The sequence below is a fragment of the Anomaloglossus baeobatrachus genome, chromosome 5, assembly GCF_048569485.1.
Source record: "Anomaloglossus baeobatrachus isolate aAnoBae1 chromosome 5, aAnoBae1.hap1, whole genome shotgun sequence".
In the NCBI taxonomy this organism is placed as follows: Eukaryota; Metazoa; Chordata; class Amphibia; order Anura; family Aromobatidae; genus Anomaloglossus; species Anomaloglossus baeobatrachus.
Window position 1 is genome coordinate 67,204,245 of NC_134357.1, and position 16,473 is coordinate 67,220,717.

General features: G+C 41.9%; 1 protein-coding gene across 2 annotated transcripts in view; it reads left to right on the forward strand.

Moving 5' to 3' along the window:
• The window catches only part of LGI1 (leucine rich glioma inactivated 1), an 85,928-nt gene extending 70,684 nt beyond the window's left edge, over nt 1-15,244 (forward strand). For both annotated transcript variants that reach the window (XM_075348575.1, XM_075348574.1), the window contains 2 exons: nt 13,790-13,954; nt 14,042-15,244. In XM_075348575.1, coding sequence (XP_075204690.1) covers nt 13,790-13,954; nt 14,042-14,862 — 986 coding nt within the window. In that variant the 3' untranslated portion in view covers nt 14,863-15,244. The remainder of the gene's footprint in view (nt 1-13,789; nt 13,955-14,041) is intronic.
• Nucleotides 15,245-16,473: the final 1,229 nt, after the last annotated feature.

The following is a 16,473-nucleotide window of genomic DNA, read 5'->3' on the forward strand; positions in this document are numbered from 1 at the left end:
ACAGTACAGGGATAATACACACAGTGATGTCACAGTACAGGGATAATACACACAGTGATATCACAGTACAGGGATAATACACATAGTGATGTCACAGTACAGGGATAATACACATAGTGATGTCACAGTACAGGGATAATACACACAGTGATGTCACAGTACAGGGATAATACACACAGTGATATCACAGTACAGGGATAATACACACAGTGATGTCACAGTACAGGGATAATACACACAGTGATGTCACAGTACAGGGATAATACACAGTGATGTCACAGTACAGGGATAATACACACAGTGATGTCACAGTACAGGGATAATACACAGTGATGTCACAGTACAGGGATAATAAACACAGTGATGTCACAGTACAGGGATAATACACACAGTGATGTCACAGTACAGGGATAATACACACAGTGATGTCACAGTATAGGGATAATACACACAGTGATGTCACAGTACAGGGATAATACACACAGTGATGTCACAGTACAGAGGTAATAAACACTGTGATGTCACAGTACAGGGATAATACACACTGTGATGTCACAGTACAGGGATAATACACATAATGATGTCACAGTACAGGGATAATACACACAGTGATGTCACAGTACAGGGATAATACACACAGTGATGTCACAGTACAGGGGTAATACACACAGTGATGTCACAGTACAGGGATAATACACATAGTGATGTCACAGTACAGGGATAATACACACAGTGATGTCACAGTACAGGGATAATACACACAGTGATGTCACAGTACAGGGATAATACACACAGTGATGTCACAGTACAGGGATAATACACATAGTGATGTCACAGTACAGGGGTAATACACACAGTGATGTCACAGTACAGAGGTAATAAACACTGTTATATCACAATACAGGGATATCAAACAGTGATGCCACAGTACAGGGATAATACACATAGTGATGTCACAGTACAGGGATAATACACACAGTGATGTCACAGTACAGGGATAATACACACAGTGATGTCACAGTACAGGGGTAATACACACAGTGATGTCACAGTACAGAGGTAATAAACACTGTTATATCACAATACAGGGATATCAAACAGTGATGCCACAGTACAGGGATAATACACATAGTGATGTCACAGTACAGGGATAATACACACAGTGATGTCACAGTACAGGGATAATACACAGTGATGTCACAGTACAGGGATAATACACACAGTGATGTCACAGTACATGGATAATACACACAGTGATATCACAGTACAGGGATAATACACACAGTGATATCACAGTACAGGGATAATACACACAGTGATGTCACAGTAAAGGGATAATACACACAGTGATGTCACAGTACACGGATAATACACACAGTGATATCACAGTACAGGGATAATACACACAGTGATGTCACAGTACAGGGATAATACACACAGTGATGTCACAGTACAGGGATAATACACAGTGATGTCACAGTACAGGGATAATACACACAGTGATGTCACAGTACAGGGATAATACACACAGTGATATCACAGTACAGGGATAATACACATAGTGATGTCACAGTACAGGGATAATACACATAGTGATGTCACAGTACAGGGATAATACACACAGTGATGTCACAGTACAGGGATAATACACACAGTGATATCACAGTACAGGGATAATACACACAGTGATGTCACAGTACAGGGATAATACACACAGTGATGTCACAGTACAGGGATAATACACAGTGATGTCACAGTACAGGGATAATACACACAGTGATGTCACAGTACAGGGATAATACACAGTGATGTCACAGTACAGGGATAATAAACACAGTGATGTCACAGTACAGGGATAATACACACAGTGATATCACAGTGCAGGGATAATACACACAGTGATGTCACAGTAAAGGGATAATACACACAGTGATGTCACAGTACAGGGATAATACACAGTGATGTCACAGTACAGGGATAATACACACAGTGATGTCACAGTACAGGGATAATACACAGTGATGTCACAGTACAGGGATAATACACACAGTGATGTCACAGTACATGGATAATACACACAGTGATATCACAGTACAGGGATAATACACACAGTGATATCACAGTACAGGGATAATACACACAGTGATGTCACAGTAAAGGGATAATACACACAGTGATGTCACAGTACAGGGATAATACACAGTGATGTCACAGTACAGGGATAATACACACAGTGATGTCACAGTACAGGGATAATACACAGTGATGTCACAGTACAGGGATAATACACACAGTGATGTCACAGTACAGGGATAATACACACAGTGATATCACAGTACAGGGATAATACACACAGTGATATCACAGTACAGGGATAATACACATAGTGATGTCACAGTACAGGGATAATACACATAGTGATGTCACAGTACAGGGATAATACACACAGTGATGTCACAGTACAGGGATAATACACACAGTGATATCACAGTACAGGGATAATACACACAGTGATGTCACAGTACAGGGATAATACACACAGTGATGTCACAGTACAGGGATAATACACAGTGATGTCACAGTACAGGGATAATACACACAGTGATGTCACAGTACAGGGATAATACACAGTGATGTCACAGTACAGGGATAATACACACAGTGATGTCACAGTACAGGGATAATACACACAGTGATGTCACAGTACAGGGATAATACACACAGTGATGTCACAGTACAGGGATAATACACACAGTGATGTCACAGTACAGGGATAATACACACAGTGATGTCACAGTACAGGGATAATACACACAGTGATGTCACAGTACAGGGATAATACACACAGTGATGTCACAGTACAGGGATAATACACATAATGATGTCACAGTACAGGGATAATACACACAGTGATGTCACAGTACAGGGATAATACACACAGTGATGTCACAGTACAGGGGTAATACACACAGTGATGTCACAGTACAGGGATAATACACATAGTGATGTCACAGTACAGGGATAATACACACAGTGATGTCACAGTACAGGGATAATACACACAGTGATGTCACAGTACAGGGATAATACACACAGTGATGTCACAGTACAGGGATAATACACACAGTGATGTCACAGTACAGGGATAATACACAGTGATGTCACAGTACAGGGATAATACACACAGTGATGTCACAGTACATGGATAATACACACAGTGATATCACAGTACAGGGATAATACACACAGTGATATCACAGTACAGGGATAATACACACAGTGATGTCACAGTAAAGGGATAATACACACAGTGATGTCACAGTACACGGATAATACACACAGTGATATCACAGTACAGGGATAATACACACAGTGATGTCACAGTACAGGGATAATACACACAGTGATGTCACAGTACAGGGATAATACACAGTGATGTCACAGTACAGGGATAATACACACAGTGATGTCACAGTACAGGGATAATACACACAGTGATGTCACAGTACAGGGATAATACACACAGTGATGTCACAGTATAGGGATAATACACACAGTGATGTCACAGTACAGGGATAATACACACAGTGATGTCACAGTACAGAGGTAATACACACAGTGATGTCACAGTACAGGGATAATACACACAGTGATGTCACAGTACAGGGATAATACACACAGTGATGTCACAGTACAGGGATAATACACACAGTGATGTCACAGTACAGGGATAATACACAGTGATGTCACAGTACAGGGATAATACACACAGTGATGTCACAGTACATGGATAATACACACAGTGATATCACAGTACAGGGATAATACACACAGTGATATCACAGTACAGGGATAATACACACAGTGATGTCACAGTAAAGGGATAATACACACAGTGATGTCACAGTACACGGATAATACACACAGTGATATCACAGTACAGGGATAATACACACAGTGATGTCACAGTACAGGGATAATACACACAGTGATGTCACAGTACAGGGATAATACACAGTGATGTCACAGTACAGGGATAATACACACAGTGATGTCACAGTACAGGGATAATACACACAGTGATATCACAGTACAGGGATAATACACATAGTGATGTCACAGTACAGGGATAATACACATAGTGATGTCACAGTACAGGGATAATACACACAGTGATGTCACAGTACAGGGATAATACACACAGTGATATCACAGTACAGGGATAATACACACAGTGATGTCACAGTACAGGGATAATACACACAGTGATGTCACAGTACAGGGATAATACACAGTGATGTCACAGTACAGGGATAATACACACAGTGATGTCACAGTACAGGGATAATACACAGTGATGTCACAGTACAGGGATAATAAACACAGTGATGTCACAGTACAGGGATAATACACACAGTGATGTCACAGTACAGGGATAATACACACAGTGATGTCACAGTATAGGGATAATACACACAGTGATGTCACAGTACAGGGATAATACACACAGTGATGTCACAGTACAGAGGTAATAAACACTGTGATGTCACAGTACAGGGATAATACACACTGTGATGTCACAGTACAGGGATAATACACATAATGATGTCACAGTACAGGGATAATACACACAGTGATGTCACAGTACAGGGATAATACACACAGTGATGTCACAGTACAGGGGTAATACACACAGTGATGTCACAGTACAGGGATAATACACATAGTGATGTCACAGTACAGGGATAATACACACAGTGATGTCACAGTACAGGGATAATACACACAGTGATGTCACAGTACAGGGATAATACACACAGTGATGTCACAGTACAGGGATAATACACATAGTGATGTCACAGTACAGGGGTAATACACACAGTGATGTCACAGTACAGAGGTAATAAACACTGTTATATCACAATACAGGGATATCAAACAGTGATGCCACAGTACAGGGATAATACACATAGTGATGTCACAGTACAGGGATAATACACACAGTGATGTCACAGTACAGGGATAATACACACAGTGATGTCACAGTACAGGGGTAATACACACAGTGATGTCACAGTACAGAGGTAATAAACACTGTTATATCACAATACAGGGATATCAAACAGTGATGCCACAGTACAGGGATAATACACATAGTGATGTCACAGTACAGGGATAATACACACAGTGATGTCACAGTACAGGGATAATACACAGTGATGTCACAGTACAGGGATAATACACACAGTGATGTCACAGTACATGGATAATACACACAGTGATATCACAGTACAGGGATAATACACACAGTGATATCACAGTACAGGGATAATACACACAGTGATGTCACAGTAAAGGGATAATACACACAGTGATGTCACAGTACACGGATAATACACACAGTGATATCACAGTACAGGGATAATACACACAGTGATGTCACAGTACAGGGATAATACACACAGTGATGTCACAGTACAGGGATAATACACAGTGATGTCACAGTACAGGGATAATACACACAGTGATGTCACAGTACAGGGATAATACACACAGTGATATCACAGTACAGGGATAATACACATAGTGATGTCACAGTACAGGGATAATACACATAGTGATGTCACAGTACAGGGATAATACACACAGTGATGTCACAGTACAGGGATAATACACACAGTGATATCACAGTACAGGGATAATACACACAGTGATGTCACAGTACAGGGATAATACACACAGTGATGTCACAGTACAGGGATAATACACAGTGATGTCACAGTACAGGGATAATACACACAGTGATGTCACAGTACAGGGATAATACACAGTGATGTCACAGTACAGGGATAATAAACACAGTGATGTCACAGTACAGGGATAATACACACAGTGATGTCACAGTACAGGGATAATACACACAGTGATGTCACAGTATAGGGATAATACACACAGTGATGTCACAGTACAGGGATAATACACACAGTGATGTCACAGTACAGAGGTAATAAACACTGTGATGTCACAGTACAGGGATAATACACACTGTGATGTCACAGTACAGGGATAATACACATAATGATGTCACAGTACAGGGATAATACACACAGTGATGTCACAGTACAGGGATAATACACACAGTGATGTCACAGTACAGGGGTAATACACACAGTGATGTCACAGTACAGGGATAATACACATAGTGATGTCACAGTACAGGGATAATACACACAGTGATGTCACAGTACAGGGATAATACACACAGTGATGTCACAGTACAGGGATAATACACACAGTGATGTCACAGTACAGGGATAATACACATAGTGATGTCACAGTACAGGGGTAATACACACAGTGATGTCACAGTACAGAGGTAATAAACACTGTTATATCACAATACAGGGATATCAAACAGTGATGCCACAGTACAGGGATAATACACATAGTGATGTCACAGTACAGGGATAATACACACAGTGATGTCACAGTACAGGGATAATACACACAGTGATGTCACAGTACAGGGGTAATACACACAGTGATGTCACAGTACAGAGGTAATAAACACTGTTATATCACAATACAGGGATATCAAACAGTGATGCCACAGTACAGGGATAATAATAAACACTGATGTGGTGATGGCCAACTCACTGAATGAATTTAAGAGAGGAATGGATGCATTTCTTGTTAGCAAAAGTATAGAAGGTTATAAATAGCATAATCTTACAGGTAGATAGAAGAGCGACCAAGATTATTAGAGGAATGGGTGGGCTGCAATACCAAGACAGGTTATTAAACTTGGGGTTAGTTAGTTAGGAAAAACAAAGGCTTAGGGGGATCTAATCACAATGTATAAATATATGAGGGGACAGTACAGAGACCTTTCCAAAGATCTCTTTACACCTAGGCCTGCGACTGGAACACGGGGGCATCCGCTACGTCTTGAGGAAAGAATGTTTAATCATAATCACAGACGAGGATTCTTTACTGTACGAGCAGTGAGACTATGGAGCTCTCTGCCGTATGATGTTGTATTGAGGGATTCACAAGTAAAATTTAAGCAGAGCCTGATCGCATTAATTGAAAAATATAATATTACCAGTTATGTATATTGGATTTTATGACAGGGTGTTCATCCAGGGAACTAGTCTGATTGCCGTATGTGGAGTCAGGAAGGAATTTTTTTCCCCATTGGAGCTTATTTGACACATTGGGTTTTTTTTGCCTTCCTCTGGATCAACATGTTAGGCTACGGGTTGAACTAGATGGACTTAGAGTCTCCCTTCAACCTTAAAAACTATGATACTATGAAACTATGAAACTATGTTACAGTACAGGGGTAAGAAATGCAGTGATCACACACAGTACAGTGATAACAAACATGATGATGTCACCGTTCAGACATAATAAACACAGTGATGTTACACACAGTACAATGATATCTAACACAGTGGTGTCACAGTACAATCCAGCAGTAACTACAGAAATCCTCCAAAACTATAATATTGCCTGGTTTACCATAATTTATATATTTTTCAGTTGCATTACAGTACCTATAATATAAATCTTCAAGGTATGAGCTATACAGGCACTAAACCAGCAGGGGGAGGTGGTGAGACTGGAGCTAAACCAAGGAGTTTCTGAATGTAAATAGACCATAACAAATACTACTACTAATAACAATAATAATAATAATAATAATACTAGTAACAATAACGCAAAATCAGTAAAGGAAAAGAGAGATGCAAAACGCAATAAATACGAAAATTATATCCAGCTATTAAAGTGTCATCCTGCCAAATAAAAATTCTGGGTTCTTTCCAACATAGAATGGGAGCTTCCTCTTGTGAGTATCTGCACATGACTAGTGATGTGATAAAGGGGACTGGCTGTCAGGCTCAGTTCCTAACCTAGCCTTCTTCTCTGTATTCCCTGTGATGATGATGGCTGTCTGGTTAAAGGGAACCTGTCAGGTACAATGTGCACCCAGACCACTAACAATTCTGGTGAATATTAGTAATCCCTGCCTAACTGTCCCTGTATACACTAGCATAGATGAAGAGATATTTAGAAAAAAGTATTTATAAAGATAATTTTTTATATGCTAATGAGGTCAGCGACTAGTCGCAAGGGCGTTAGTTCCCTTGGCTAGTCGGCCCACATAGCATGTTAGCACGCCCCTATCATGTGCACTAAACTGATGCCGGGTGTAAGCTTCCCAGCTTCAGTGAGGTATAGTGCGCATGACTGGAAGTCCAGGAACTCCAGGTCATGCACAGTGCGCATCCATCCTCCCCTGCCCACCATGAACAGTGAGGTATGTGACGCATCACTGCACATTCATTAGCATGTTAGTACACTCACAGGGTGGTGCTAACATGCTATGTGGGCCGACTAGCCAGGGGAACTAAAGCCTTTGTGACTAGTCCCTGCGCTGATTATCATAAAAGATCTTTAGAAATACTTTTTCTAAAGATCTCTTTATCTATGCTACTAGATACAAGGACAGTTAGGCAGGGATTAGAAATATGCCCCCAGAACTGCTTGTGGTTCTGGGGGCATATTGCACCTGACAGGTTCCCTTTAAAGGGAACCTGTCACCAGTTTTTCGTCCTATAAGCTGCGGCCATCACCAGTGGGCTCTTATATACAGCATTCTAACATGCTGTATATAAGAGCCCAGGCCGCTGTGTAGGACATAAAAATCACTTTATAATACTTACCTAACAGTCGCGCTGCGGTGGAGTTGGGTCAGATGGGCGTCTCCGTTGTCCGGCGCCTCCTCTTTCGGCCATCTTGGTCTTCCTTCTTCTGTAGCCCGGGTGCATGACGTATCCTACGTATAATACTAACCTAGAAGGTCGCTCTGGTGCACAACAGTCACATGGGCGTCTTCGTTCTCCGGTGCCGGCGCCTCCTCTTTTGGCCATCTTCGTTCACATTCTGAAGCCTGTGTGCATGACGCATCCTACGTCATACACACTCGCCGGTCCCGTGAAGGAGCAGTACAATACTTTGATCTGCCCTGCTCAGGGACCATCAAAGTGCGCCTGCGCAGGACCTCAATACTGGCGAGTGTTGATGACGTAGGATAGGATATTTCTAAAGATCTTTTATGATAATCAGCGCAGGGACTAGTCACAAAGGCTTTAGTTCCCCTGGCTAGTCGGCCAACATAGCATAGTGGCTGCAGCTTATAGGCCTAAAAACTGGTGACAGGTTCCCTTTAAGCTCCACAGCAAAGCCAGACCTCTGGTCTATTACGTTCTATGCTGCCACACAGTAAGGGTGATAATACGCTCTGTTTTGAGTTTGGAAGTGGAGGGGGCCAGTGCTGAAATTGGGCTATAGGGCAGCTATCATAATGCAAGTTTAGTATGGAGCTGATTCACAAAATAATGAAATAGACCTTTCTGCTTTGTTCTGAAAAAATGCGGAGACAGCAGTGTTTGCTACAGTACCATAGCCACTCAACAACATACAAAAACTTATCCACTACTCGACACCAGCCCATTCTTCATAGCTAAGTTGTCTATCAAAAGTAAAATAAAAATCCCTAAACATATATTTAATCACAAAATAACAGTAAAGGCTTGCTGACAATCAACTACGACTGATTAACAACAGTGGTCATGTGACATTGCAATGAGGCTCAACGGAGGTAAAGATAGGTTGTTTTTTATTTTTTTTTTATTTTATAATGAGCAATCAGAACTTGATACAAGCCTTGTTTTAATACGATGTGGAGACGTAGTAGAAGATGATATTTTTTTTTATTTGGATCAACACATTTCAAGGCTGTGCCGACCCCTTCCTCCTGATAATAAAGACAATACAAATTTTAAATAGACTGGAATGACCTGCCAAAAAACGTGGGTGTGGTCAGTAACTATAAATTATATTAAAAATAATAATACAAATTGAAGTAACTTAATCCTTTAAAATGTGTATTTTTTTCAAAGCTGAAATTGCAGTATGGAAGGTTAATTTTTGGTTAAAACCATGATTTAATTAAAGAAAAAAAATGACGTGTTTATGCATATAGTTTATGTATGTAGATTGCTACAGTATTAGCACCTTTTGAAACCAAATTGTTTCTTTATAAAAAGCTGGTGATATAAGATGGTTGTCCAGAATTATATTATGTTTAAACATAATGATGTGCGAGTAACTTATTGTCTTTCCATTATCTTTTTTACGCCAAAATGGGTTATCATGGTAGCGTGGGCACCATAGCAGCTATATTGTGTCAGATTGATACCAATGTTGGGAATGTCAAAATAACATCCTGGAAGCTAAAGGGGAAAACTCAACTTTCCATACGGATTTGAAACCAAAATCCAACTTTTATCCCATAGAGAGCCAAGGCCATACACTTGATATATTCTATGACGTAGTCTCCCAAGACTTCAAGAGTATTTCCAACAAACACCCATTCTACGACATAATGTCTAAAAATATGAGGGGCAAAAACAACAGAAATAGGAGAAATCTGACCAAACAAGAATATAAAGCCATCATCACACAGAAAAATAAACAATTAGGGATTTGGTTGGGAGATAAAGGAGGAGGTACGGTGATTCAGGATTATTCTGAAAATACCAAGGAAGCAAATAGACCACTCTCCAATAACATACTGTAATGCAAGGGTAGTGATGGGATGATCGGACTGCAGGCGAGCAAACGCACCATGCCAGACACACTTTGCGCTAGCCGTCATGCAACTGTACACCCTTAAGGGCCGGGTTACTTTTCACCAGCCTTCTGTTCCTGGAAGGGGGGGGACTTTGGTAGAGCCCTTCTCAGGTGACAATAGCGGGGTGGCTGGTGGCCAGGCATACAGGCTACTATCAGATCAAATGCACCAAAACCAGTAAGGAAAGTAGTAACCATTTACACAGGTATAAGGAAAGGCTAGGGACAAAACCAAAAGACCAGAGCAGAGAGCAAATCAGCAGAAACACAACTACTAACCTTCCTACCCAAGCACAACTGAAAATAATCAGTAGTGACCAGAGGAGATGGCGGGTTTATATAGTCCTCTCATGGATCAGCTGACACTACTGCGGCAACTCCCAGTCTCCATCTTCAAACCAGAGCGGCAAAGGAGGGGGTGAGGAAGATTGACTGGAAGGAACCCCCAGAACCTTGCTGAACCAGAAAACATGGCATCCCATATCTCCTGGCAACAGCTGACACTAGAGGATCTGGCCTCTCGGGACCCCTGCACCTCATAATCGCTGGGAGTGACGGCGCCCCGCCTCCCAGCAATGCCACAACCTGAAGTGAGTCTCTTAAAGTGCAAAACACGGCCGACGAAGCGAGCACTTGCACCAACCAGCGGAGGCGACACCACACCCCTCAAGGCCAATGTGGGGCTATAGGCAGCGTCGGACTGGCTACCGGAGGAATCTCCAGTAATGCCAGGCCTGGTTTCAGTTACCTGCATTGCACTCTGGAGCTCTCACCTGCAGCCTGGATTGATCTCAGAGTTTGCAGGACTGAACCACGAGCGCCGAGTGATTGATTCCCCGGCGATTGCAGTTCAGTTTATAACAGCTGCGGACAGGCTGGGCAGATCTCCGAAGTTCAGGTGAGAGCACCGGAGATGAGCCCGGCCTGTCTGCAGCTGTCATGAACTGAACCGCAACCGCCAGGGAATCAGTCACTCGACGCTTGCGGTACAGTTTAGGCTGCACTCCGGAGCTCAGGTGAGAGCTCCGGAGTGCAATGCAGGTAACTGAATCCAGGTCTGGCATTACTTGAGATTCCTCCGGTAGCCAGTCCGACGCTGGCTATAGGTGACCCGACGGACTCGCTTGGATGCAGAGATATGAGAAGGAATAACCCCCCTGACCCACAGAGACGTGCCATGACACCCACCACCATGCAAACCACCAGACATGACACAATCATTGTCAGATTATTTATGAGGACCCACTTCCCAAAAGTTGAAAATCATTTTCACAGCTAATTACTAACGCCTTTACCAATGGAATCCTCAATAAAAATGAGAAAAAAAAATACCTCATCATTCAAATAACAGACCATTTTCTACCACCTTTCAAAGATACATAAATCTCTTAAAGATCTATCTAGTCATCCTATTATATAAGGTATTAATTCTACAACAAGCAATCTAACCCATTAGGCCTAAGCCACACGGTGAGAAAATCGGTACGAGTGGAGTGCGAGAAAACATCGCATTCCCCTCAGACCAATTCTAGCCTGTGTGTCAGCACACATGAGCGATTATTTTCTCAGCCCTAATCGGACCGAGAAAACAATCGCAGCATGCTGCGATTGTAAGCTGAGTCTCTTTCTCTCGCACCCATTCAAGTGAATGGGGCGAGAGAAAAATCGCACTGCACTCGCGGTACACCGGTGTATTGCCAGTGCAGTGCGAAAATGGCAATAGCTGACTACGGAGGAGAGAGGAGAGAAATCCCTCCCTCCCCTCCTGAGAGCCAGCCCGCCCCCCTCAGCTGAGGTCTGCTCGCAGGGTCGGACCTCAGATGCAGGCACACTCGTATGACACTCGGTTCCTGCTGTGCTGCCAGCACGAGACAAGTCTCATGCGAGCATCGCAGTAGTGCCCCGTGTGGCCCCAGCCTTACTCAGATATTATTTTACAGGTGCATGTAATACAACTGCCCCATTATCTCAAAGACTCTGCTCAACTAATCAAAGAACTTTGTAATATCAGATGGGAAAGCAACTATATTTTATAAAAATCTAGGTGTAACAGCACTGTACACCAACCTGAGATATGACCTAGGTGTGGAATGTGTTAGATATTTCCTAGAAAATGACAGTAGAATCACAATAGAAGATTTAATTTTTTAATAGAAGGACTTGAATTCATTTTAATTAACAATTATTTTTTCTTACCACCAGACCACTGGGACCGCCATGGGGACGGGAGTAGCGCCAAGTTTTGTAAACTAATTAATGGGGAAATTAAAATAACTCTAAATGCAAAGGGAACATCGTACTGTATTAACTATCTCGATATGCCACTAGCATTATATGACAAACAAGATAATGGAAAGCCATCAAAATACTCAACTATCATTGTACGATATACATTCTGGACAACCATCTTATATCCATTTGCTTTTTATAAATAAACAATTTGGTTTCAAAAGGTACTAATACTATAGTAATCCATATATATGCATAATCACGTCACTTTGCACTTAACCAAAAATGAACCCTTCAGTTTCAGCTTTGAAAAAAAACACAGAATGTAATGTTTTCATTTACTTCAATTTTCATCATTATTTTTAATGTCAGTTTTAGACACTAACCATATTGACCTTGCCCACAAACAGAGAAATGGTCTTTACATTTTTTGACAGGTCATTTAAGTGTATTTTAACTTTTAATGTTTGCATTGTCTTTATTATCGTGAAGAAATGGTAGGTACGACCCCAAAATGTATTAATGAATCATCTTCTACTATGTCTCAACATTGTATTACCACAGCGGCAGTACTGCCAGCATTTAGCCTACAAGGCTTCCATCGACTCCCAAAATCTATCCATTAACTATGTAGTCGGCAGCAGCAACCACCACTATCCAGGTGAACTATGGTGTTGTGTTCTGAGCCAACCAACACCTCCTAAACAGGTTTGCATCTACACGGTATTGCAGTGGTGCCACTATGAGCACATCTCCTCTTATTTATCAGACTGGAATGATATTGGAATTAGTATCTACCACCTGTGAAATCGTATTTATAGTATCAATTTAAATTAATGTTATTCCTTGTTTATTACAGAATTTGCTTTGTACAAATCCTTACCCTATCAGTCCCTGTCTGTGGACACCTTCACCTATATGAACGATGAGTATGTGGTCATTGCTCAACCATTTACGGGAAAATGTGTCTTTTTGGAGTGGGATCATGTGGAAATGTCTTTCAGGAACTATGACAACATCACAGGTATCATAGACGAACTAACTGATTATGAAAAATCTGATGTCTAAGTGTTCATTGTATGTCTCTGATTGGTTCTCTCTATTATCATAGGCACATCAACCGTGGTCTGCAAACCCATAGTCATCGAGAAGCAGCTCTATGTCATAGTGGCCCAACTCTTTGGTGGCTCTCATATTTACAAAAGAGATATTTTTGCAAACAAATTTATCAAAATCCAAGACATTGAAGTGATTAAGATCCGGAAACCCAATGACATTGAGACTTTCCGGATAGAGGACAACTGGTATTTTGTGGTTGCTGATAGCTCGAAAGCTGGCTGCACAACCATCTACAAGTGGAACGGTAATGGATTTTATTCTCACCAGTCTGTACATATGTGGTATCGAGATACGGATGTGGAATATCTAGAGATTTCCAACAAGCCACATCTTATTCTATCCAGCAGCTCACAACGCCCGATTATTTACCAGTGGAACAAGAAGTACAACAACTTCTCAAAGCATGCAGAGATACCAGACACAGAGGACGTGTATGCCGTTAAACACTTTTCAGCCAAGGATGATGTCTACCTCTGCCTAACTCGATTCATTGGGGATTCCAGGGTTATAAAATGGGAAGGAGGTTCAGTCATCTCCGATATCCAAAGGATGCCTTCTCGTGGGTCAATGGTCTTCCAACCGTTAGAGATCAACAACCACAAATATGCTATCCTGGGCAGTGATTATTCCTTCACCCAGGTCTTTCATTGGGATGCGGAGAAAGGAAAATTTGTGAAATTCCAAGAGCTAAACATTCAAGCCCCCAGGTCTTTCACACACGTGTCCATAGACAAACACGACTTCATGTTTGCTTCAAGTTTTAAGGGGGCCACACAAATATACGAACATGTTATAATTGACCTGAGCGCATGACCACTGAAAATCGAATGCATTAAAGACTTTTTAACCTGGACAGTATGAACTAAATGCATGATAACCCTATCTCTTGACATAATTCTGGATGACCGGCTTCAGAAGCTAGGAAGGCCAGAACGGAAGCATTGCTTGTTTCTCCCTCATTAATTTGTCATGTATAGTGGTTTTGAGAGTTGTACTTTTTCTAAAAAAAAAAAATTACCTACAAATTCTTGATAGTTAACTGGCCTTTCCATTAACAGTTGTACATATTTGTGCATATGGCATATGTCCATCTGAAAAGAGATATATAAAAAAATGTTACTTTTCCGTTTATTTATTCACCTGTTGGAGAGAAAACTGCCAAATAAAATGTTTACATTTTGTGTCTTCCATGTCACATATTCATTTCACTGAATCTTTGGGAGAACTTGGAGTGAGATCTATGGATCCCCCACCATCTTCCACATTAGCGCCACTGTTTCTCGCTTATTCTCTATTGTATTTGAAATCAAGAGAAGATATACAGAAAATGCGCTATCTGGTTATATAGGGCTGATATTATTGGGTATTTGGAAAATAGATATGAAAATGATCCCTGAAGACATAAAGTGTGCAGAACCTGTAAGACCTGCACAGATCAGGTATCATGATGATGTCTGAGCAGACAGCATCTGTTACAACTATACAGTCCTAAAGGGTGCTTTACACGCTGCGACATCGCTAGTGATGTTGAGCGCGATAGCACCCGCCCCCCTCGTTGGTGCGATATGTGGTGATTGCTGCCGTAGCGAACATTATCGCTACAGCAGCGTCACACGCACATACCTGTTCTGCGTCGTCGCTGTTGCTGCCGAACAATCCCTCCTTCAAGGGGGAGGTGCGTTTCGGTGTCACAGCGACGTCACAAAATGGCCGTCCAATAGAAGAGGAGGGGGCGGAGATGAGTGGCCGAAACATGCCACCCACCTCCTTCCTTCCCCATTGACAGTGGACGCAGGTAAGGAGATGTTTGGCGCTCCTGCAGTGTCACACATAGTGATGTGTGCTGCCGCAGAAACGACGAACAACCAGCAGCATGCACCACCACCGATATTATGAAAAGGAGCGACGTGTCAAGATCAATGATTTTTGCCATTTTTGCGATTGTTGATCATCTCTCCTAGCTGTCACACGCTGCGATGTCGCTAACGACGCCGGATGTGCGTCACAAACACCGTGACCGCGACGATATATCGTTAGCGATGTGGCAGCGTGTAAAGCACCCTTTACAAAGTACCGTAACTCTCCTCCTATAGAAGCCCCTAGATTCCTCTTTCATTGCACCCATTAAGCATGATACCAACAAAATTTCCCTCCCAGACACTGTATAATATCCCCACAGTGAGTTCCTCCACACGAACAGTATAATGACACTACTGAACTTCCCTCAACTCCTCCGGTAAAGTATGGTGACCGCAACACAGTATGATCTCCCAACTGTGACCCCCACACAGGCTTCCATGCAGTTTAAAGGCCCCCCACACCTCTCCACACTGAATAATGGCTCCAACTACCCCTCCAATCAGTGAAGTGGCCCCCACACAGTATCATGGACCCCACAAAAACCTTCACTTTATAATTGCTTGA